The sequence below is a fragment of the Phoxinus phoxinus genome, assembly GCF_949152265.1.
Source record: "Phoxinus phoxinus genome assembly, chromosome: 19".
In the NCBI taxonomy this organism is placed as follows: domain Eukaryota; kingdom Metazoa; phylum Chordata; class Actinopteri; order Cypriniformes; family Leuciscidae; genus Phoxinus; species Phoxinus phoxinus.
The window spans coordinates 20762824-20789141 of NC_136894.1; the positions used below are offsets into that span (position 1 = coordinate 20762824).

General features: G+C 37.5%; 1 protein-coding gene across 8 annotated transcripts in view; it reads left to right on the forward strand.

Moving 5' to 3' along the window:
• The window catches only part of topaz1 (testis and ovary specific TOPAZ 1), a 79504-nt gene that overhangs the window by 25554 nt on the left and 27632 nt on the right, over window positions 1–26318 (forward strand). For 7 of the 8 annotated variants that reach the window (XM_079589995.1, XM_079589992.1, XM_079589994.1 and 4 more), the window contains 4 exons: window positions 4262–4413; window positions 23570–23662; window positions 23966–24081; window positions 24189–24255. In XM_079589995.1, the coding sequence (XP_079446121.1) occupies window positions 4262–4413; window positions 23570–23662; window positions 23966–24081; window positions 24189–24255 (428 nt within the window). Of the gene's footprint in view, window positions 1–4261; window positions 4414–23569; window positions 23663–23965; window positions 24082–24188; window positions 24256–26318 lie in introns of those variants that run through there. The other variant, XR_013794996.1, reaches the window with a different exon arrangement.

Below are 26318 nucleotides of genomic sequence, written 5' to 3' on the forward strand. Positions count from 1 at the left end.
GGCTTGAAAATAAAATGTGGTGTTTTGAATGAACTTCTGATAATAAAACTTCAATTTCTGCATCTGAGAAATTGTTCTTTTTTATTCGCTTTTGAGAAGACATGTTGAAATCCTTCGTTTGGTGTCATAATATGATGCCCATATATAGTTGTCAGTCGGATTTAATGGGCGGGATTTATGGTAATTGAGAATGAGCGTGCACGCGCGCCCCATTTACGACTGATTGGAATTCATTAACACACACACATGTTTCACTATCACATCTGATGTTTACGAAGTATTTGTGAATCAGGACAAAAGTTTTCGGGAAGGTCTCTTTACGCGCAAATCACTCACATATTTACTCGTATATTTACGAATGTTTCATGAATGAGACCCATTGTTCCTATGTTTTTTTTTTTTACTGTTTTCTAGGGGTTTCTTAATTTTAGACCAGCAGACCAGTAGAGATGTTCCGATCCCCTTTTTCCCTTCCCGATACCGATTCCGATACCGAGTAGTGATCCGATACCTGGGTGTGTTATCTATACTGCTGCAATTCATATTACCCCTGTATGAATTGATATAATTATTTTATGGTGTGCTTCAGACTTATGCCTTAATAAAACATGAACAAATACACACAGTGAACTAGAATATGTTTTATTATCTGACATACATTTCACAGTAGTATAATATTTATTTTTAAGTGAAAAATAACTTCAAATGCAGCCACAAATCTAATACTGTAAACTGAAAAAGGTATTTTAGTTTTACAATGTAACTGTATAAAAAACAGTAAAACAAATAAATCTAGGAATAAAAAAAAAAACATATGAATAATTTAAGAAAATAATCTCTTTAAAACTTAAAGATGACGGCGTCACTGTACCCAGTGTGCTTGTCAAACTCAGTAAAGACAGCGGGGTCGCGTCGCAGCTCCAGATGTCGGTAGTAAAGCTGATTGTTTGCACATCTTTTAGTTTAACGTTACATGAAATGTGTTCACGCACTGTCTCGAATAGCGTAGGGAGCGCTGTTTCAGAGATGTATTTGCGACCAGGCAAACTGTACCGGGGCTCCAAATGTTCAATTAAGCGGCAAAATCCAACGTTTTTGACGACTGACAGTGGCTGGTCATCCACAGCAATAAACTCGATAATTTTGTCGGTTAAATTGCCAATCAGTGGACATACTGCTAGCGCGTGCATTTTAATTTCTTCTTCACTACTCTAAACGGTGGTTGCTTGTGGCGACACAGCACAACTTCCTGTGTTGCTGCGGGCAACCACTGTTTAGAGCAGCGAATAAGACTTGATCTCCGATTTGCAGCGTTAAGCAAAGCTAGCGTGCAATAACTAGGTATTGTTTATGAAAATGGTATCGGATCGGTACATGGGTACAAGTACTCGCCGATACCGATGTCAGAATTGTTATTGGTATCGGCGGCATTTCCGATACTAGTATCGGAATCGGAACATCTCTATTGACCAGCACACATATGCAATGCAATATAATTAGGCCTGTCACGATAACAAATTTTGCTGGACGATAAATTGTCCAAGAAATTATCGCGATAAACGATAATATTGTCGATCTGAGACCATTTTCATCTATAGAATAATGATAATGGCATAATAATGCACATACACCTTTCAAAATTCAATAAACGTTTATTTCCAAAGACTATTTAACATTGAAAATGGAAAACATTTTAAATATCCACAATAACAATGAACAAAACAACCAAAAACAATAAAAGCAAAACTGTGATGTTGTTTCGTTAGACTGTCTCGTGAGTCGTGGCTTAATTTGAGCCGGAACAAGCCCGACGTTGGATACGGAACCTTTTTTATTGGATCCGGCACCTCCTATGTCACTATGGAAAATTAATCGCCTAAATAAAAAAATAATAATAAAATACTATTTGTGTAGCCTAGTGTTCAATGTTGTTATCGATAGAGCTGCGCGAATGGGGTAGCCTATTATTTATTTAATCCGCAACCGCATCACAAAACTCATCATCCGTAAATGCTGATGCGAGCCGCGAGAAAGCCCTTGTCTTTTCTAGAAAGGATGCAGCAAAGATATTTAATGCTAATGTATGAGACATCGGCCTACGCTGAGTTTCATTCATTTATGAGGTGCGCGCTCTAGTTAACAGTGAAAGTGAACGCGGCGCGCCAGCTCCTCCATGTCACGGTTATTATATTGTCTGCTATATTTGCCTTGTATTGTTAAATACATGCAAATGGTTAATGAAACATTTATTAAAATAAGATACAATTGAATTTATACAAAACGAAATTCACTTTAAAGAAAGGCTTTTAACAATGCAATGCAATGCAAGTGAACGCGGCGCGCTAGCGCCTCAATGTCACGGTTATTATATTGTCTGCTATATTTGTTTTTTATTTATTAAATACATGCAATTGGTTGATGAAATATTTATTAAAATTAAGATACAATTTATACAAAAACGAAATTCACTTTAAAGAAAGGCTATCTACTAAGCAAAACTTAATGAAATGGTAAAAACATGTCGATTTACAAAAACAAAACAAATCTGCACTTTAATGTTAAAAGACGTAAATGTTAATAATTTGGAATACAGTCATGAGAGACTTTCATTTTAATTATTTTATTGCTGTATTTTATTTACATCTAATCGAAAAGAGGATTTTACAAAAAAAAAATTTGCATTTTATATGCTGGAATATGCAGAAATATAAGTTAACAGAAGAAGGACTTTGTTTATTTCGTTAAAATATGGTGGAATGTGCAGAAATTGGTTAAATGTTCAACAATTTTCTTCAAGTCTGAGACTGTTGCATTTAATTAAATTTTTGGTTGATGCAATGTGCATAAAGTTAAAATATTGAAACTAATAAAACAAGTTTTAAAAAAGAGAATGTTTCATTTGATTTTATTTTAGATGATGGAATATGCAGAAAGAATAGAATTAGGCTGAAAGGTCTGCTTTTATAGCGTATTCTGGTCGTGCATCATGTTTTTGAAGTAAAGTACGGTCATTCGGTTTGAATCCGAAGTGCTACCACACTGCAGCTGTCGCGTTTGGCTTTGAAACCAATTCCATGTCACAACTTGCGACGTCTTTTCGCTCTTCTCGGCAGTCGCGTCAAGCACTCCCGCCTTCCCACACAAAGTCCATGTGACTGACAAGCGCCGCCTCCCCACACAAAAGACAATGCAACTGACAAGAGGGTTCACTTCTCCTACGCTAAGGAAACGAGAGTTGTCATTCAGTCGCGGATAACAAACAAGTATGCAAATGAAATTATCGCGGCCGGAAAAATGATCGAGGTAATTTTTTTTTATCGTGCGATTAATCGATTTATCGACTATCACGACAGGCCTAAATATAATACATGTATCCCCCATATCACTAAAAAATATCACTAACACTGGTGAATAAGTATGAGGAACAGTAAAGGCAGTCCCAAACTAGTTTTTCTTAAAAGTTAGTAAGTTTGTATGAGCCACCAGTCATGAAAACAGAAAATATCAAAATAAGTGAAAATAAAGTGTTATTTTGGAAACTACAGTTACTATGGTAAAGTAATCCTAACACAATACTAACACGAACTGCTAATAACACATGGCCACTAATCCTAATGAATAAAATGAACATCATACCCCCCTTAGCCTGATAAACCTGCTACTGCCTGTCATGTTAATCAAAGAACAAAAGAGGAAATCACTTACTGATCTTGTTTTGTAACTTTAATCAAATGTAAAATAACTCGGTATAGTTTTCATTGTAACAATTAAATACAAATTAATGCTTACAATTACTTTAATTTCTGTTGTATTTCTTACCTGAATACTGTTAAACCCACCTGAAAAACTTAAATCGATGTTTATTTTATTGGTCTCTTAATTCTATTTTATTTATTTGTGCTATCATTTGCAATTTGGTTATTTGTTCTTATTGTAGTACTGACTGTTTACTTGTCTTTTTTTTAATGTACTTCAAATAAAGCCTACCTGGGCCATGTGAAAGCTACAACCAAATTTATCACAAAAAAATATGAGATAATAACAAATTATCTGTATGGCTTTATATATGGCAGTTTCCCTGTGGTATCGAAAATCAATATTTTTCAAGGTATCATATCGAAGTTGGAGATTCCAGTATTGTGACAACACTAGTGCATACCCTCTGTACTTCTCCTCTTTTTTTGGGTGAATTATGCTGTCAAACAGATAAATAATTCTAGGTTGACTAAATGGCTTTCCTGTCTGTCTTTTCTATGTGAAGTGGCAGTGTTTATGGGATATTACAATAAATGTCCTCCCAGCGGGAGTTTCAACCAGGAGACAGTCAATTCTCTGCTCTCGTCTCTCCTCAATATGTGTTTGCTCAGAGAATTTGAGGCAGTCATTAACTTGCTTCTCGCACATAAGAGGCTGGTGAGTGTGGTTCCTTGTGGTCTTTTGTTCTTTTGTGGAATAAGATTTTATGTGTGTACAGATGGTACTCAACCAGAATATGTTTTTTGCCACTTATTAGATAACCAGAATATGTTTTTTTGCCACTTATTAGATAAACAGAACAGTATATCTCAAAATTGTGTTCGATTTGTGCTTTTTCATGGAGATGTGGTTTAAAATACATCAGGCTACTAATAACCCATATTTAATTTTTTTTCCTAATATTAGCCTGTTCTCCTTGCAGTAAAAAAAAAGTGATTTATAGGCTAGGCTTTGTCAATGTTGTGACCACATTATGTAATATTCGTCACAAAAAAATATTTGTCTTTTTTTTTTTTTTTTTTGAAACAATGTGTTTATTTTTAATTCTTTAATTATTAAATATTCTTTAATTCTTTTTTTCTTAATGACAACTTAAATAAAAACATTGTAACGAGTTACTCACAAAGTCAAGTCACCTTTATATAACGCTTTTTACAATGCAGATTGTATCAAAGCAGCTTCACAGTGATAATAACATTAAAATAATACAACAAAGTTTGTTTCTAGGATAAAATTTCGTCATCGTCCACCTTAAGTAAGGCAGATCAATAATAATGTTGAATGTTAAATGTCTCCAACTAAGCAAGCCAAAAGCCAAGGCAACAGTGGCACAATGTATATGATTAACAGCGAGAACCCTAGCGACAATTGAAATTTCAAAGTTATGGCTGGGTATTGTTTAAAATACTGTTAATGCGGCCAACCTTAAGGACACTTTACAAGATAACTAGTTTAAAGGGGTGAACTGAGAAATCTAATTTTCCTTGATCTTTTGACATATAAGAGGTCATCATACTATAAGAATATCCTATAAGTTTCAGAACTGAAAATATCCTTGTTTGTCCAATAAAAGCTTTTATTGACGCCAGGCACAGCGAACGACAGTTTTTTCAAAGGGTATCAAATAGGGGTGCACGATATTGACAAAATGTGATATTGCGATATCGATAATGAATATTGCGATATCGATATTAATTCCGATATTTTTAAACATAAGTAAAATGACAAAAGTTATGGGAAAACGCATCAAAATAGATTAATAACAAATAAAACAAGTTTTCCTACAACACAAGGTTTATTTCAACCGACAGCCATATTGGACTGGTACAACAAAAATAAATAAATAAGTAATAACCATGTCTACAGAACAGGACATGTTGTACTGTATAAAATAAATAAATAAAGAGCATGTCTATAGAAAAGGACATGTTGTACTGGTTGTATGTACACTACTGTATAAAAAACTATAAATAAAGAGCACGTCTACAGAACAGGACATGTTAGAAACAATAAAAATAAATAAAAATAAAACAAGTAAAAAGAAAATGTCATGAGAAACAGGGCCCATCAACAACCGTGTAACCTTTAGAAGGCAATTTGCACTTTCCCCGGCAACTCACCTAGGGGCTGTTTACACCTGGCCACTTCATGCGTTTTCTGTGGTCGGATAGCTATCTGATCGTGAAAAGACCAGGTGTAAATGCCCTCTGAAACACATTCGAGATGGATTTGAATCCGATCGCTCAAACAACTTCAGGAGGTGGTCTGGGCCACATTCCAGACGAAATTGGACAAGTGTAAATGCATCTGGCTGTTGAAACCACATGTAGATTGTACTCCTCCCAAAAATTGTACTCCTCCTAAAAAAATTAACGTGTGAGAGCGTGTTATAGGCTATAGCCTATGTCATGTTATAGTCAGATATGACGGCGCTACTGCAACAGGCATCACCGCAGATGAGCAGCTGAGCGTCTCTTCATCAAGCCAACGTGCAAACTATCGCAAATCAAAGTGAAAGTAAGTCGCTGACGCTTAACACATAATTATCTTAAAAGTAAAGAACTGGGGCTGCAACTAACGATTATTTTAATAATAGATTATTTTTCAGATTAATCGCTGAACCGGATAAAAATAAAATAAAAAAGCATTAATTTCTAACCCTTTATTCAAAAACAGAACTGACAGTGCAAATTCACAGTGCAAAAAATCTTCAGAAAGTGCACAAACAGGTTGCTCCTTGAACTCCGTCTCTCTCGAGCGCAAACACACTCGGTCTCTATCGATTCGATGTTGCAGCCCTATAAATAACCGAAATGATTCTACCAGGACTGTTGCCGCTCTCTCTTATTGCATTCTTTGATTTTGAAATTTTAGCTTATGATCAATAAAATGCAGCTCATATCTGTTGCGTTCGGTGACGTGCACTCCATTAAATCTGCATATATGGCGGGAATTAAAGATCGGATTTATATCCGTTTTGCAAAAACACATTTATGTGACCAGGTGTAAATGGAATCGTTTTGATAAATCAGATAGCTATCCGATCAGAGAAAATGCATGAAGTGGTGGCCTGATGTTTATATTTGTGCGCTGGTGTGTGCGTCAAGCTTGTGGGGACTTTGTGGTAGAGCGAGGGAGAAGTAAGAGAGTGACGGCGATTAGCTTTGGAGCGAGTATAGCGACTCTAGAGTCATATTGAGAGAAACAAAGTGTCTCCCCTGTAGAGCTTAGATTCTCTGCCCGAGCCCGTCAGGCCGATATTTCCCGCCACTATTCTCGGGGCCGGGCTGTTGATCAAGCACGTCACGTGTCATGCGCAGGGTCTACTCCACTCGCACGTATTACACCGGGACTGCTGTGCTGTATTCTGTAGCTCAAGTGCAACATGGAGCTTGAAGATGTAAAGAAAAAAAAGAAAAACAGGAGAATTGACTTTGAGTAAGTTTGGAGGAAAGTCGGAGGTATGGAACCATTTAAACAAGTTGTGGGCAGTGACAACATATGTGTTGGCTTTGTCGAGTGCATTAAGTGCGTGCGCTGCTCGCCTATGACGGCAGTAGTGTTGTCAAAAATATCGATATTTCGATAAATATCGATACTGAAATATCTGAACGGTACCAATACTAATTTCCCGAAGTATCGATACTAGCCGAGCGGTCACTTTCACTTCTCTCTAAAGGCGCGTTGACAAACACCACACGTGACGCACTCGTCTCATTCGCTCTGGTTAAATAGCAAAAGTGAAGTGAATGGAAAGATGGCGAGGGCGGCGCCCCCGCGACCGGCTTTGGTTGATTGATAAAGAACACCGCGAGCGGGCATGTCGGAGTATAGCGCGGACACGCGTAAAAACACACCGCGAGCGGGCATGTCGGAGAATAGCGTGGACACGCGCTTCACACTGTGAGCGGGCATGTCGGAGAATAGCGCGGACAAGCGTAAAAACACACCGCGAGCGGGCATGTCGGAGTCGGAGAATAGTGCGGACACGCGCTTCACACTGCGAGCGGGCTGCGGGCACCCAAAAGATTGTTTGACAATCAATAATCCCTCACATCACTCATTTTTTCAAATTATTTTATAGGTGTAAACAGATTTAAGGAACAGGCTCCAGGGGTACCATTTAGCAAGCATAGGCTACGCTCAGCATCAGGGGTGTTTGTTGTTTGGACAGACCTTTCCCCACTGCTAAAAAAATCCTAAAGGAAACACTGTAACTCTTCTCATTTTAACTTTTCTGAAACATTAACCAAGATGGCCTAGTATTGTTGTTAAAATAAATCTGTGTTGTCTCGTTTTTTCACCGTAATTCTTAAAGTTAACATAATCTGACTGAGGAATCTTAGACAAGTAAATATTTTAACTGTGGTCAAATGTAAATTAACTTGTGCCTATTTAACTTTATTCAGAAAATTATTATTTAATTCTGCAATTTGCCTTCATTAGCGATTATCATCAATTTGATTACACAGATATTAATTAAACTAAACAGCTAGACAATGGCATCTCTGAATTCAATAATGAAATGCCTTTAACTGAAAATTTAATGTTTAATCTTATTATTATACATTACTGACACTCTATCCTCCAATTTGATACTGTTAAGTGCTTTTTTGTTACTAGGCTATATTTTAATCTTTGATAACAGTAGGTTATACAAATACAACGGGTCATGTTAGCCCTGGTCCAATTAAAAAATATTAACAGATAGAACTCAGGACATTTTTGTTCATGTAAAAAACCTCATTGTCATGTTCTAGACTTGTTATATTTAGCTTTAAATAAAAAAAATACCCCCTTAATATAGTGGCAGTTTTTTTCTCTGTGGTATCGAAAATGGTATCGAATATCGATATTTTTCAAGGTATCGTATCGAAGTTAGAAATTCTAGTATCGTGACAACACTAGACGGCAGTGAGCGGGTGTTCAGCGCAGCTGGCCGAACGAGAGAGAGAAGAGGACCACCGCTCTGAAACCAACAACTGTGGACGCAATTTTGTTTAAAAAATATTCCAAATAGCCTAGGTCCAAAGTTCATTCTTTTTCATTTTCGGTGTTCATCATTGTTCACGTCTTTTTTTTTACGTTTCTTCATTCGGATCAACTTGCGATCCACTCAATTCTGAATAAACAAACAACGCAGTTTACATGCTTTGTCCTTGTTGCATTATTCATTAAGATAATTCTAAACAGATTTCTGTAACGTTAGTTCAAACAGCTCGTAATTGTAGTTGAGAACGTCAGTTATAACGGCCCATGTATAAAAAAAATGGTCGGGTTTAAATCGGGGTCATAATTACAGTAAATGTGTCGGGTAGGGTCGGGCTTGATTTTTTTTGGTCCCGATTTAAGCTCTACTCCCCTGTAGGGCTGCAACAACGAATCGACAAAAATCGATTATCAAAATAGTTGGCAACAAATTTTATTATCGACGTGGAGATGTTTAAAAAAAAAAAAATGTTAGTTGAGCGCAGGGCTATGAGGCGCCGGACTGGACAAAAGCAAAGCGAACTCCGCGAGCGACACTGCGCTTGAGACACGTGTGTTTGCGCGCGAGTGTGTCTGCACGCGCAAGAGACACCGAGTGTTTCAGAGCGCGCGCGATATACAGTGTATTTGCGCGCAAGTATGTCTGCGCGAGAGAGAGACCGAGTGCATCTGAGAGCGCGCGATAGAGACCGAGTCTATTTGCGCGCAAGAAAGACCGAGTGTGTCCGAGCAGCACTGAATTTTTCATTCTTTACTCCAAGTCTAAATGACTCAGAGAAACTTCACTATATGCTCGGAAAGAATGAGCTGCAAAATACACACCATACGAGGTGGTCAATCCATTGTATTTTTTTGTGAGTGTGAGAATTTGTGCGTCTGTGAGTGTAGTGTGGAGAACAAGTTCTGACGTTTAAACAAATCCTGTTAAGTTTTCTGATTTGTATTTTTTTTTTTTTTTTTTTTATTGTTCTGACAGCTCAGGTCCCTTAAACAAAAATATACATATTTTTGTGCACTTTATTTTAAAAAAGTCCTATATTTGGCAGATGTAAAGCACATGTGTATGTTTTTTGTGTTAGTCAATTAAAAAAAAAAAATTACTTTAACAGCTCAGGGATGTTCAAGGAGCAACCTGTTTGAGCACTGTCTGAAGATTTTTTTGCACTGTGAATTTGCACTGTCAGTTCTGTTTTTGAATAAAGGGTTGGAAATGAATGCTTTTTTATGTTTATTTTTTAATCGATTAATCGAAAAAATTAAAATAATCGTTAGTTGCAGCCCTACTCCCCTGTTCTTTCTGACCACTGTGGGGAATCTTTAGCATGTAGTTCTCCTTGACTTCATGTTGTTTATGGAGAAGGAGAACCAGGAAATGAGTCGGGGAAATGCAACGCTACCAATTGCGACGTGTATTTTTCTAGGTGCATGTCGGACAGGAGGCATCATAAACAAAATATCGCATAATTACCGTGAGACTTTCGATATAAATATCACAGAGCGGATCATCGAGTCGGAGCAGACCAAAAAACATATCGGATCCATTTGAATTCTACATAGAATGTTGTACTTTAATGTTTGTACTATAAGAGATATGGAGCAGAGATGTGCAAGACTAGTCGACTAAATGGTACATCTGCTACTAGTCGACACTGAAAACAATAGTCGATATGTGCGGCAGTCGGCTATGAAGCACCTGCTGTTTACTTTCTTTTTATTCTAAAACTTCCGTTTACCATTCACCGTTTCCTCCTTTCATTAGAGCCATGCATAAACATATTCAGAACATGCACGTAGGTGTGATAGTCAAAGCAGAATGATTTATTCACCAAGTGTGCAGCATTTAGCAGAATTTATTATGGGATTTGATTGTTTGATTAATAGATTAAGTGCTCAAATGGATCATACACAAGTCTTTAGAGGGTTTCTTATTTTTAGACTAGTCGGTTACAAAACTTCTGTTTAAACGACTGTCAAATTAGTCGATGCCCATATCCCTAATATGGAGGGGATTATGAGGAGAAACGGTTAGACAGACTCAGCAATAGAAACTTATGGAAAAGATAACACAGACGGTGCCATGCATCAACATAAATTAGACATTTTTCAAACTTACACATCCTCAGCATTAGGGCTGTGACAATAAATTGATGCATCCTGATTCTCCAATGATTCGTGGATTGATTTTGAGATTTTTTGTATGCATCGGGATTCTCTCTCCAATTGATTCTGAGCTTAGTTGTTACCCACAGATGGCGCTCTAGGCTAGTTTTTAACCGTACGCTCAAATGCTGACGTGCACTTTTTGTGACGAGCGCTTGAGCATTTGGTTGAGGTCAAGTCAAGACTGCAATGCTCTCCCTGATGCGATGCTGTAGTAGACGGTTGCATAGTTATAATTTTGTCCCTGATATTATCAATCTTATATGTGAAGAAGTTCATAAAGTCATTACTGCTGTGTTGCTTGGAAACTTCTGGGTTTGAAGCTTTCTTTTTTTCGTTAGTTTAGCCACTGTTTCAAATAAATACCTAGGATTATGTTTCTTTTCAGTAAGTTTATGCATCAGTAAGTCAAGCCAGTGACTAAAATATCAACTTCACATCGTTTCTTTTAGTAGAATGAAAATAATCTTATTTAAATTGTGAATTAATTATATACAGAAAGCGATCAAAGAACAATCTTTCCACACAGCGCGAGTTTATCTGGACACTTGCCAAACTCATTATGAAATCAATGACAGTCTATAAAATCAGTGTATTGTTACACTGCACAACGAAGCTCTTACTGTATTTACATCATAGTGTTTGCATTCGTGAAAGCAGAGAGAGTGCAGAAACTGCGTTGCAATGATAAGATCTTGATTCTCGTGTTGTGGCAAAACAATATTTAACAAACGCAGCATTCTCAGGCAAAAGAGACGTCAATATTCAAATTGTATTTAAAAGAAAATATACATTTATTCTGCAGAATAGTTCCCATTCTAGCCACACAGGCCAGCTGCAGGGTGAGGGTGAAAACCCACCAACCCTAACAGCCCAGTTTGCAGGCAGAGTGAGAACCAAGATAGGTGTTCTTTCTGGAGTCTTATAATGTTCTCATCAAAGGCATTCTTGCACCCACCCCAAAGGAACAAAGGAACCCCCATGGTCGCCTTACCCCTCCCTAGCCTGGGGTCTTCTCAGTGACACACACACACACACACACACACCTGTATCAATGTTACAACATAAAGCTCAAAATATAGAACACATGGCATTCATATATTATCATTGAGAAAACAAAATAAACAAAGAAAAGATTAAAACTGCCACTACAATTTCTCCCTGTTTTTCATTCTCTGAAAACAAATGCAACAATTTTAAGTCATTTCATCATATTTATACCTTTCATTTCAATCTTCCTTTTATCCCTTCCGTGACCATGTGACTAAAACCCAAATGTGAGACATTCAAAACTGACCAATCAGATAATTACAACTTCCCCATTGTACCAAAGGTGGGACAATTTCATACCCCCAAAATACACACATCTTAGGCCTACAGGCCTTGATAACTATCAGCACCTCGGTGCCTTTACAGACTCCAAATGGTCATTACGGAAATAGGTTGTCAAAAACAGTAAAGCAGATGTCTTTGTTCATTTCAAGTATCTTGGATTATTTTCAATCCTACAATTTGCCATTGGTCCCGTTGGCCACACACATGGAGTCCAAAGGTGACACAGTCCATCTTTCTGTTTTGTGCAGTTACATCTTCAGACTTTTCGTCCAAGCTTGTAGCAATAACAGTTTGTCAGTTGTTCAGTCTTTATTCACCATCCAGCCCTGCAGGAGGAGACTCCATCAAATGGTCTTTCACCGTTCATAGATGTGCAATTCATCCATCACACACTTCACAAGAACATCCCATTCAGCAATGCAAAACAGAGCTATTATACAATCTCAGTTGCAAATTCAATTACATAGCCAAATCATAGTAACATTACTCTATTTTACTAATCCATGTTAACACAGAAGCTTTCTTCAAATTTGTATCATTTTGGCATTTCTTTGTTTGAAATCAGTCTATGTGTATTGTTTCTTTACAATCAGAATCAAACTTTTACAAAACCATCATTTGCAAATCTCTTTAAGGTGAGAGCTTCAGCTGGTTACAACATTTGCTCTCTTTTGTCTCACTATTATTTATCAGAACTGTTCATACAGTATAAAGACATTTAGCATGTCATCAATTTCATTAACACTGTTTGGAAGCTTTTTTCTTTTATCAAATGGTTAATCTGCAGACTGCTCAACTTAATAGCATCATTATTCCTCAGTCCCTAAATTACAGACAGCTACCATAGCCGCTTGCACCTTCAAATCTTTTATAAACTCTGTTATAAACATATGGAAGTCTATTCTTCAATACCATTGTTTTCATAACATTAATACAATAAAGCACATTCACATCATAATTAACACTGACATATAGAATGTTGCCCATTCTGCTTAATGAAACATTCCTCATGTTAATCCCTGTTAATCATATTCAATGCCTTATTTTTATCTAAAAACTCACTTTTCAGACCATTTCAACTTAATTTGACTTTCTTTTTGCCCTGCTTCATCTAACCAGTTCAAGCAACACTGTTTGCTTACAATCCAACAATTCTCAATCCAACATTTCAGTTTCTTTCTACATCTGTTCTCTTTATCTGCAATCCAACAATTCAGTTCAACAACTCACTCTTTTGTAATTTCCATCAGAAAAAAACAAACATTCTATCTTACTATCCTTTGCTACTTTTCAGTTCCTTCTCTTTCATCTTCAATTCAACAATTCTTCTTTTATTCTACCTGCTTCTTCAGTTCAACAATTCTGTCTGTTCACAGTTTTACACACACGCTGAACACGATCACAAAAACCCTTTTGTTACAATTATCCGTTCCCCAATTTCTTGCATGCTTTTCTGGCCATAATTATTTTCCCATTTTACAGAACAAAACAACCGGTGTATTAAAAAGTATTATTCAGTTTACTGTGAGATGACCTCGTGCCGACTGATTTCTATTTCCCAGGATTTACAAAATCGACGCGCGTCTAATAATCTGTGAGACGTCTCTCTACAGATGCTGAAACAATTATGGCTTTTTAGATTAATATCTGATTAATCCACCTGACACCAATTGTTGTGGCAAAACAATATTTAACAAACGCAGCATTCCCAGGCAAAAGAGACGTCAATATTCAAATTGTATTTAAAAGAAAATATACATTTATTCTGCAGAATAGTTCCCATTCTAGCCACACAGGCCAGCTGCAGGGTGAGGGTGAAAACCCACCAACCCTAACAGCCCAGTTTGCAGGCAGAGCAGAACCAAGATAGGTGTTCTTTCTGGAGTCTTATAATGTTCTCATCAAAGGCATTCTTGCACCCACCCCAAAGGAACAAAGGAACCCCCATGGTCGCCTTACCCCTCCCTAGCCTGGGGTCTTCTCAGTGACACACACACACACACACACACACCTGTATCAACGTTACAACATAAAGCTCAAAATACAGAACACATGGCATTCATATATTATCATTGAGAAAACAAAATAAACAAAGAAAAGATTAAAACTGCCACTACACTCGCGATCAACAACAGACTGTCATCTGCTTGCTCAATGCTCATCACGGCAACATTTTATGTGATGGGAATAGATCTAAATACTTAAAAAACTTCTGACGATTCATTAAAGGATTAGTTCACTTTTAAAAAAAACTTTTGCTGATAATTTACTCACCCCGATGTCATCCAAGATGTCCGTGTCTTTCTTTCTTCAGTCGAAAAGAAATTAAGGTTTTTGATGAAAACATTTCTCCATATAATGGACTTCACTGGCGACCAAACGGTTCAAGGTCCAAATGACAGTGTCAGTGCAGCTTCAACGGGCTTACCAGACGATGAATAAGGGTCTTATCTAGCGAAACGCTCGGTCATTTCAAGAATAAATAAAAAAGTTTAAGTTTTATAAGCACAAACGCTCGCCTTGCTCTGTTCTGTGATGCGCGTTCGTGACGTCACGTAATACGCAATTACATTGAAAAGGTCACGCTTCTATGAAAAGTAAAACATTTCTATCCTGACGAAAATGTTATTTTAGGCTTTTTAATATTACAACAGCCAGGATACGCACACGCAATGGGCATTTTAAACGATAAACTGACACAGACATTTGAATATGTGTATATGGTCCTCCTTCCGCACATTTGTAAACACTGACTCGGTGAAGCGTGACCTTTTCAACGTAATTGCGTATTACGTGACGTCACGAACGCGCATCACAGAACAGAGCAAGGCGAGCGTTTGTGCTGATAATACTTAAACTTTTTTATTTATTTTTTAAATGACCGAGCGTTTCGCTAGATAAGACCCTTATTCATCGTTTGGTATCGTTTAAAGCCCGTTGAAGCTGCACTGACACTGTCATTTGGACCTTGAACCGTTTGGTCGCCAGTGAAGTACATTATATGGAGAAATGTTTTCATCAAAAACCTTAATTTCTTTTCGACTGAAGAAAGAAAGACATGGACATCTTGATGACATCGGGGTGAGTAAATTATAGGGGTGTGACGAGATCTCGTGCCACGAGATCTCGCGAGACTAAAATGTGACGAGATGTCTCGTCGACTGAAAAGCTGTCTCGCGATATCGTCATAATTAGAATAGAATATGCCACCGCAACATTCACATTACTGTGTACACCGCGGCACCGGCCGCCTCCACTGTCGTTTTGCGATTGTAAACGTCTACTCTGCTCATCCAGCACGAGTTGCAGTTGCAGTTCACTGATCGCGTTACGATGGCGGAGGATTTGTTGCGCAACAGAGAGTCGATCTGAGATGTCTTAGGGCGGTTCACACAGAACCTTTTTTTCCATTCCAGTGCGGTACTTTTCCATTGTTTTTCTATGTAAACGCGCTAGACGGATGTGTAACCTTGCGCTCGCGTCTTGCATCTTTTGTAGCGTCTCGCGCATGACACAGCGTTCTAAAAACGCGGCGCTCAAGTTAAAATCAGTTCCCCCATTCTACGTAGTATCGCATTTTACAAAGCAAAAACGCACTCTGTGTGAATGGCCCCTTATCTTGTAGAACGCGCGTTCAGCACCGCCACTACGGAGTGAAAGTGAAAGTAAACACGATGCGCTCAAATTAGACTGCATACAATAACCCGTCTCCCAATAGACTGCATACAATAACCCGTCTCCCAATAGACTGCATACAATAGCCCGTCTCCCAATATCAAACCTATCTCTGGACGTTGTAGTTGTGGCTCTGGTCTCTGTTTTGGTCTCTGTTTGCTCTTTGAATACAGAGAGAGTTGGCCTACTTTGATTATGGTTGCACTTGCACTTAATTATCGTTTGCACTAATAAGACTAAGAAAAACTGTTGTTTTATACTGTTTTTATTTCTATTTTCAATTTGTGGAAAGTAGTTTCATTTGGAGGTCACACACAGCCTCAATCAGAAGTTCTGGAAGCTCATAATGTACAGTAAGGTCTGAAGAGACTCGTGTGAAATCATACTTGAGAGAAGCCAGTCAGTTGAGTTTGTGGTAAAACCTTTACAGTGCTTCTATATTGTTGTATTTCAATGTATTTGATAATTCATACTCATAAAGTAGAACTGAAATGACATTCATTACAAGATGATTTAGTTAAAACATTTCAAAATCCACCTGCAGACTATTTTTCCAGTCATGAATTTTGTCATTGAGGATTTCTATCAAATATTGTGTAAAAATCTCGTCTCGTCTCGTTCTTGTGAACCCAATCTCGTGTCTCGTCTTGTCTCGTGAGATAAGGGTCTCGTCACACCCCTAGTAAATTATCAGCAAAAGTTTTTTTAAAAGTGAACTAATCCTTTATTCTCGATAGCTGTAATAGTAAAAACGTATAATAGCTGTAGTAAAAGTATTCGAGAGAGTTTCACATGTAATACGTAGCTATTTCATATGTAAGCATGTCAGCCAATCACAGCAGTGGCCGGTTACAATGAATCTCGCAGCAGACACGCCCCTTCAAACAGAGCGTTAAAATCAGAGGCTAAAATCAGGCTAGGAAAAATGCCTTTTATTTCTAATTGATGACTTTTTTTGATCTAAAAAACATACTAACATTATAAGGGCAACCCAGGATGTCATGGGACCTTTAAGCACAAACACTTCAGAAGAATTATATTAACTAGATTTCTTAGTGGTTTTGAAAATATTACTATAAATTACTAGCTTGGATGCCAGCCGAACTTAGCCCCGCCCACAACATTTTTAGGTCGGGAAGTTCGGTCTGGACTTGATCCGTTGAGGAGCTATTATGCCCGAACATAAAATAGTTCGGACCAATCAAATTGTCAGGGCGGGCTTTATACGATGATGGACCGATGAGCAACGGAAATTTAATCTACGTCATCAAAGAGCGCTTGGGTTGAATTCATGGCTGCCGCTGGAGAATTTAATTGTGTAGATTCCGCTATCGCGTCTGTTATAGAAGATATAGACAGCGCATTCATTTTAAAAGAGGAACAGAGAACCGCGATCAAGGCATTTGTCGATGGGAAAGATGTTTTTGCTGTCCTTCCTACGGGATTCGGCAAAAGTTGAATCTATCAGCTGGCCCCGATGGTTGCTAAGAAGATGGGACCCAATGAAAACCCTCTGTTTGGTTCTAGGTCTATCCAATTGACCCTTCGCATGGAGCTTGATTGACAGGTGATCTGACCAATCATACTTCGCCATCCGCCATTTTGTCCGACAAAGCAGTCAGGAGAGGGACTGTATTTTCCGGACTATAAGTCGCTCCGTAGTATAAGTCGCATCAGTCAAAAAATGCGTCATGAAGAGGAAAAAAACATATATAAGTCACATTTATTTAGAAATTTCACAAAATCCAATACCAAGAACAGACATTTAATCTGGAAAGGCAAGTTATTCAGCTCCACAATAGCACACAGAACAACAGGCTGAATAGGTGTCCGGCTTGTTAACGTAACACAGGGTTTCGCACAGCACTTTGGAACTAAGGCGGCCGCCTAAGCAACACACGCCTGCCGCCTTAACTACGTCGTCAAAAAAATGAATATGAGCACTATCCGCCTTGTTACTCTGTCCTGTTTAGAGCTTAGATTCTCTGCCCGAGCCCAATAATACCCGCCGCTATACTCGGGCCGGACCCGTGATCTAGAGACGTGCGGCACGTGACTAGATTTGATGGCCGAGTGCGAGCACGGGCGGTAGCCTAATGCACTCACTATGTGTGTGCGGGCTGCGGGAGAATAAAACGATTAAATATAAATATCTATGAATAAAACCTATAAAAACTAATAAATTGTTATTCATCTGTTGCAGAAAAGCAACAAGAACAACTAAAACAAAATAGAAACGATTTACAGGCAAGTTTCTATTTGTAACATGTTTGCAGCGTTGAGCGATGTAGCCAATCACAGACATATGAGTTGATTTCTTGAATGCAATGTCCAATCAAGATTTTCAAGATTTGAACTTGAAAAACGGAGTGTACTGACGCCTTTCCGCGGTTAAAACAACATTCCTTCTTATGTTCATTTATGTTTATTTGATGCAATAAATTAACTAGAAGGAAGAGATGATAGGTTCACGAGCAGCTTTAACTGATGCTCTACAGCGATCTGTCACGACACATTAAAGAGCCACAAAATGTTATTTATTGTTTAAAATTCTTTTAAAAAATTACCAATTTTGAAAGGTGAGACTTTGTTTAATGTTTAATTACAAAAGTAACCGAAAAGTAACCTGGTCTGTCCTGTCTGTCAGTGTGTTGTCCGTGTCCTCTCTGCTCTGCAATGTATTTTTCACTGCGTGAGAACATGGTGTGGCGTGACAGCGGCGTAGCTTGTCGGACATAACGACAGTAACTAAGGGGGGTGGGTCTTTGCGAACGGTCAATTTAGTGCAGAGGCCTTTTATATTTCCTGTTTCGGTTGAAACACGCCCCATAATCACAGCCCAATGGAGCAGTATCAGACTCACATTCTGACTAGAATCTAAGTATGACGACATCAGGCTAATAAATTACAGCAACACCTCCTCCTTTGCGTTTCAGACGAGGTTCATGTTTATAACTGTAATCTTGTGGGGTTGACTCATTTAAAGTAATGTAATCGTTTGGTTTTAGCCAGGTTTCTGTCAAACACAGGACATCTAGGTTATAATCTGAAATCATATCATTAACAATGAGTGATTTTGGAGTAAGCGATCAAATTCAGCAATCCAAGATTTATCATTTGCTCATCTAGTAATGGGCGATATAAACGATATGCGATATAAACGATACAAAATTGGCCTACGATAGAGATTTTAATTATTTTGCACTATCGCGATAATGCATGTTGATGACGCAATCTACCCGCGAAATTTAGAGCCTGCAACCGGCTGAAACGCATCATATTCGTTGTCATCTTGAGTAAACATGGCTGAAAGCGAAACAGAGGAGCTGGTGAAAAAGATCGGTGCAACATCCATTATTTGGACTTGGTTCGGATTTAAGCCGTCCGACGAGCAGCAGCAAACTATACAGACTATACAGAGTGCGTGGGGCAACAGTTCGGTAACACACACGACTAATCTGTTCTACCACCTCAAAACAAAACATGTCACTGAATACCAGCGCGTATTCACAAAATAGTAGTGTAAACACAAAATCTCTGTGTGTGCCCGATTTTAAGATTTGTTGTTGTGTTGCTTTTTAACTGAGAAGACATCAGTTTTTCTGCTCTTTGCATCTTTTGTGTCCTTGAAAAAAATTGCCAAACTAAAACTACATTTAATTTCAAGTGCCTTCTGCACTGTTTTGCACTTTTTACTATTTATGGCATGGCACTACTGTAAATAAACTTTTATACTTGAAGCATTTTCTTTAGTTGACGTATACAGGTGAAACTCGAAAAATTAGAATATCATGCTAAAGTAAAAGGTGAAACTAATATATTATATAGACTCATTACATGCGAAGTGAGATATTACAAGCCTTTATTTGTTATAATTTTGATGATTATGGCTTACAGCTTTATGAAAACCTTTTCACAATATTCTAATTTTGAATTTGGGGTTTCATAAGCTGCTAGCCATAATATAAACATTAGGGCTACTTAAAGTCTCTGCAGCTAGTGTACTTGAATTGTATTTATCTGCAACATTATGTTGTATAATTACAGTTTTGCACAATGCACAATAAATGTTCTCGAAACTACATACACTGTTTCTTTCTTTCTTTAAAAAAAAAAAAACATTTAGCAGTTGTTTGGCTTTCCTTAGGGTCTGTGTAACCTGTTCTGAAATGGTTTTATTATAATTTATATATCGTGATATATATCGTTATCGCAAAAGGCTGCAATGTATATCGCAATATGGATTTTAGGCCATATCGCCCATCCCTATGCTCATCTATATTATATCTGTTTTTTATTTGTTGAACATCAATTAATTTTTTTTTACCTTAGATGGGTTTAGACGTTTTTTGGATTTCCAAATTCGGGGAACAGACACAGTCTTTATATGATGATATCTAGGTGAAAGAGGCTCTATGTGATGGGATTTATCTGACCTTGGTGACGCGAGGCAGCTGACAGACAGTTGGTTAAGCTAGTCTGTCTGCTTCCTGAGATAGATTGACCTGGGCCCCAATTTGTCATGTTTTATCTCAAAGACTATGAGCCAAATTACTAGAGAGAAGAGCAGCACCATCCTAGGAGGGATGAATACCATCTCTTTTCAAGTCAAGTCAAGTCATCTTCATTTATATAGCGCTTTTAACAATGTAGATTGTTTCAAAGCTGCTTTACAGAGATAAACTTAAATTTAAGGTTACAGATTGTTTTGGCTTTATAGCGGTTCTTGAATAAAGTTATTTTCCAGCTAAAGTTTTGATTAATTCACTTCCGTCGAAAGGATAATTTGTTATTAAATTAGGGGCCGCTAAGATGACACCGTTCTCTCTAAACAGACTTTAAACGCAAACCTGTGAGAAACGCAGAAGGCGCTCAAGTGCACATCAAGAATTAATTCTATAGTTATGTGCGTTTGAATATATGTGCGCATGTTTGTAATTCCCTACAAACCAAGCCTAAACAAACTACTTGTCCTGCCTATAAATTTTAACAGGTCAGGTCTGCCCCAAAAACTTTTTCAATGGACTTTATGCACAGCTGCACTACTTCCTGAAGTAAAGTTAAAGTTCAGGAAGTAGTGCAGCTGTGCATAAAGTCCATTGTCTATGAATTCTATATTATTTAGCGGACACCACTTCGACAGCCAGCCATTGATTGAACACAATCTACTAACTATCTCATCACTCCTGCGAACAGGAAGGGGGCCGGAGCAAATTACGTCCACGTCAGTGGAACCTCGGAATGCTCAAATTTTATAAATGATTATTTCATAGAAAGGTTCAAGTGGTGTGTGTAAGGAAATGGAAGCAAGCAGATTATGGCTGTTTCTAAAGCATGCATCTGGTGTTAAAAACGAAGTTCAAAATGTTTATTTTTATTTTACGAAAAACACAACATTTTGTTTTTATTATGAGTGTACACTAATAAAAGAAGACATTTAACCGGTTTGAATGGTGTATAACACTTTTTAGTATATTTAGTCTCTTTTGCACTGATAAGAAAAAAAGCGAGCAGATCACACTGGAGTGATTGCCGACCCCAGGGGGGTTAAATAATTTACATGTCTTAGTATTTATTTATTTTTTCATAAAAGTTTAAAAAATATAAAATATTTAATTATTTCAATGATTGAAGAGTTCAAACAAAGTTAGATTCTTTGCTTGATCAGATGATTTACTTATGGCCGTCTACCTTTTTTCCCCTAGCAAAATGAAATCGTACAAACTTCCTACTCCTGTTTTGTGCCATCCTGCAGACACTTCATCAACAATGTTGTCAACCCAATGAACAATGTTGTCAAAGCAATAATATGTTTGTTCAGGATTTGAACATCATTGTTGACCAGCACTCTATTACGACCAGAAGTTACCCAGCAGTCCCTTTTTTCAGAAGTACCCATGTCTGCACATGTGTGACAGAAGCACTCTTCATTCATCTCAGGCTAAACTGCACCTTGGTACAGAGCCCCTAAAGGGACCTTTGCAAAAATAAAAAAATAAAAATGCTTCTGCGTGCACACAAGAAACATTTTGCGTGCTTGCGAGAAACTACTGCGTATGAGAATTTTGATGAGAAGCTGAAATCGTCATTGTCATCAAAATCATTAATCCATATTTGCAAAAGTGAGAGACTGTAAGTTTTGAATGCTTATATCTTCTAAATGCAAATTTTGTCATTGTTTTGGAGCAATCGGCATAGGTGACTCTTGGACTTGACATAGGTGGACTTGACTACAGCCCTAGCTCTGACGTACACTGATGCCGTGTGTTGTTCACACAACTTCATGAATGAACTCTGTGACATCATTCTAAAGTTTTGCGTCCACTCTGAATCACTGAACTGTTTTTTTCAGCAGTACCCATGTCTGCACATGTGTGACAGAAGCACTCTTCATTCATCTCAGGCTAAACTGCACCTTGGTACGGAGCCCTAAAGGGACCTTTGCAAAAATAAAAAATATACATGCTTCTGCTTGCACACAAGAAACATTTTGCGTGCTTGCGAGAAACTATTGCGTATGAGAATTTGTAAGTGCTCACGCGTTACAATTTCCATTATGTATAGTATAACATATTTCCTTTGTGCATCTCATTGAGCTATATTACTGTGAAGAAAATGAGAGCATGGATGTGCATTAATTAACTGAGCATCAACTATTTGTTCAATTTGGCTTTCATTAGGGCTTCTAATATCAAGGCCTTATGTCAACTTTAATGCATCCTTTGTGGCGACTGAGAAACCCCGCCGTGAAATGGGCTGATGGCACAATACGGATGTGTACATTGTCCTATTTGCCAAAATCAAGGGCCCATAAAAAAAGATTGGTACGGTAAATACTCCTCAAAATTTGGCTTTTCTTATGGCAGTGTGTATTTGGGGGCTTGTGTCCGCTTAAACGAATGTAACTGTGACGGCTGATAAACTGTTCTGCGAAATGGACTGATGGCGCAATATGCGGTTCAGTGTTTATTTTTCTATATGCTACGTTTTCTGGATCATAAAAAATTATTAGTACAGTAAAAAGTGGTGAAGTAAAACAAATAAACAATTTAATATAAAAAGTGTTCAACAATTTTTTTTAATTCATGGACACTACAGTATTGTTCTTCATGTTATGTGCAGGGCTCTGTGTTGTATATGAATAGATGTCAAAAAGGACAGATAACGAACAGTGTACATGTGTGAGCTGTTGAAATACATCAATGAGTTATATAGGAGTAATCGACCTTTCATATTGTTTTATTTATTATATGGCATAATACACACTGTGTAATAATTTTAAATACTGGCTAGTAGGCCTACTGTACTGTAAAAAGCCGTCACTGTAATATTTCACTGCAAAAGTAGTAAAATAGCTGGAACATTAAGTATATATAAATAATTAGCCTAGATTAAATATTATGTCATATTATTATTATTATTATTGTTGTTGTTATTACCAGTAATTTATTTGATTACTTTATCTTAATTTACAAGTAAAATGTCACAATTCCAGCCTTGTTGTTGCAAACGGTCCTTTTGCGCCACCGGAGTGTATTTAACGCTGTGGTCTTGTGGCGGTGGTAATAGGCATTCTGGTTGACTGCTTACTGTCTATATAATGCAAAAATATATACTTTGATTTTCTTATATCTTAAATATTTTCTTGTGCCAGCCGCCTCCTGAGATTATGTTGGCTGTTTTTAAACTTGTGAGGGAAAGAGGTCTGATCAACACTGTCCCTGAGCTCATTCTCCTCACCTCAAAGGTAATGCTCATTTTCAGAGCACGGGTGCTCAATCCTGTTCCTGGAGATCTACCTACCTGCAGAGTTCAGATCCAACCCTGATCTGTCTGTAATCATCAAGTGCCCCTGATGATCTGGTCCAGTTGTGTTTGATCCGGGTTGGATCTGAAGTTTGAAGCAAGGTAGATTTGCAAGAACAGGTTTGGGCAACCCTGCATTAGATCATTATATAATATAATGAAGATAAGTGATAGTGTGTGTGCACTCTGCAATTACAATTTCAGATCAGCCATAATGCCACATTTAATGTCTTTATGTATTTAGATTGTTGAGGCAGGATGTGTATTCAGTGTGGATCAGTGTGAGGTCATGCAGAGTCATCTCCAAATGATGCAGGTTCCTAGACAGCAGATGGACATTTTCCTTGCTGTTAAATGCAGGTATGCTCGCTCCCCACAGCAGAACAGTTAATAGTTTTTCATGTTTTCATGTTACATTACTGAAAAAGCATCACATGATGTCACACATACTCTGTTTTGGTTTGTAGAGCTCTGGCGACTAACCCTCACACATCTGAGCTGTCGGATCTGGCCCAGGCTGTTGTTAGAGTTGAGGTAAGATCATTACCTCATTAACCCTCTGGGGTCTAAGGTGTTTTTGGGGTCCTTGAGATGTTTTGAAATGCCCTGACATTTGTGCCTTTTTCAGTTGCTTATAAACGTATTAATGGCAAAGTTGTCATTAAACTCTATTTAGCACAAACAGGGCTACCATAATATGTGAGCAACATGTACATGTTTGTATTTTTGAGAGAATGTTTATGCATGGTTATTGAAAAATAAATCTGAAATAAGGCCACAAAACACTAAATATGTGTCCACAAGACTTTTGACTAATGGATGTTTTCGCCTAGAGTTTTTGCTTCAAAATGATCTGAAAATCATCCTGCCTAATCATTCTCATAAAACAATTTAAAAAAAAATATTTAAATTTTGTAAGACACTTTTTTTTTTTTTGGTTTGGAAAGGCAATATGGCAATATATATATATATATATATATATATATATATATATATATATATATATATATATATATATATATATATATATATATATATATATCAGTGACGATTTCTTTAAGACTGCAAGGGAAGCTCGGCTTCCCCTATAATGTCAACAATTAATGGTCAAATATATGTACTATTTTGTTAACATTTTATTGACTAAAAATGCTTTAGAACGCGTTCATCTCGAAGACGAGTTCGTTCAGAATCAGCAGCTGGTCAGCTGACTCGATTTCCTTCTCATTCATTCCCGCAGCGTCACACAGTCCATTTTTCTGTTGAAGCCGAGCGTCCATTGACTTCAATGGGGCTGCTTTGAACAGTTTTTTTCAGTGCTGCGAAACTAGACGGTCATTGGATAAATGCTGCGATTATGTCCCGCCCACGGACGCTCAGCGTCTCTGGGGGGAATGGAGGAGTGGGCGGGCCCGGACTCCGAGCGTCTGCGTGGTGATTGGAGGGTCTGTCATCTCCTTTTGATTGACAGAATTTCTGTCCATAGCTGAACCTATTCGAGCTCAATGAAAAGTAAACTGAAAAACGCTTTTCTCACGCAGGGAAAAATCGCGAAGCAAAGAGGACACTGACAGACAACAAAGAGAAGGTTACTTTTGATAAGCAAATTCTCAGCTCTCCGATTCTGTAAATTGTATTACGAAATTCAAACGATAAATATCGCTTTAGCACTTGTAAATGTGACGTGACAGATCATCTCTCACTCTTTACAACTAGTAAATAATAAATAAACACGAATCAGCATGTTGAAAGATCCAGTACAACTTACCAAAATGTATATCCCTCATACTTAATATCGAGCAATCAGTGTTTTTCAACGCGGAAAGAAAAATGGCACAACGTTTAGGTTTAACCAGGGTTTAACGTAACGTTACGTTACCTCAGGATCAAGAAAGCCATTTAATAACCATTGCACGTTAGTTGGCTAGAAAAATTAGCTACAGAGAGGAGTATTTTGCTAAATATGTGCACTGTATGACATCTTTATATTATATTTGTATTATATTTAATTTGAGATGTTATTTAACCTTTAATAATAATACCAGCTGACAGGGCTCTCTGTATGTTTACAGCATGTATGAGATTTTTTTTTTCTTGAAAAAAAAAATTAATGTAAGTTAGGCTAACGTTACCTAATATTTATCCAAATGAATCGATGTTGAATCAAGATCCGAATCAAATCAAAAGAATAAAATTGAATTGAAATGCAATAATAAAATCAGTAGCCTACAGTCATTGTACCATGTAAACATTGTAACATGTTTTTACTAAACTTAATACAATTCTGTTTAATTACCTAATGTTTTGACAATCACGATACACATATTTTGATGGAAGTTTTGGACCATTTTTATTATGTTGGCCGAAAATGAGCTTCCCCTCTTTGAAAGACCAGCAGCCGCCACTGATATATATATATATATATATATATATATATATATAAAGGCTGTGAAACGATAAATCGCGATGAATCGCATCCAAAATAAAAGTTTGTGTTTACATAATAAATGTGCGTGTACTGTGTATACCGTATTTTCCGGACTATAAGTCGCTTACTTATAGTTAACCATAAGTAAGGTAGGTAGCTGAGGTAGTTA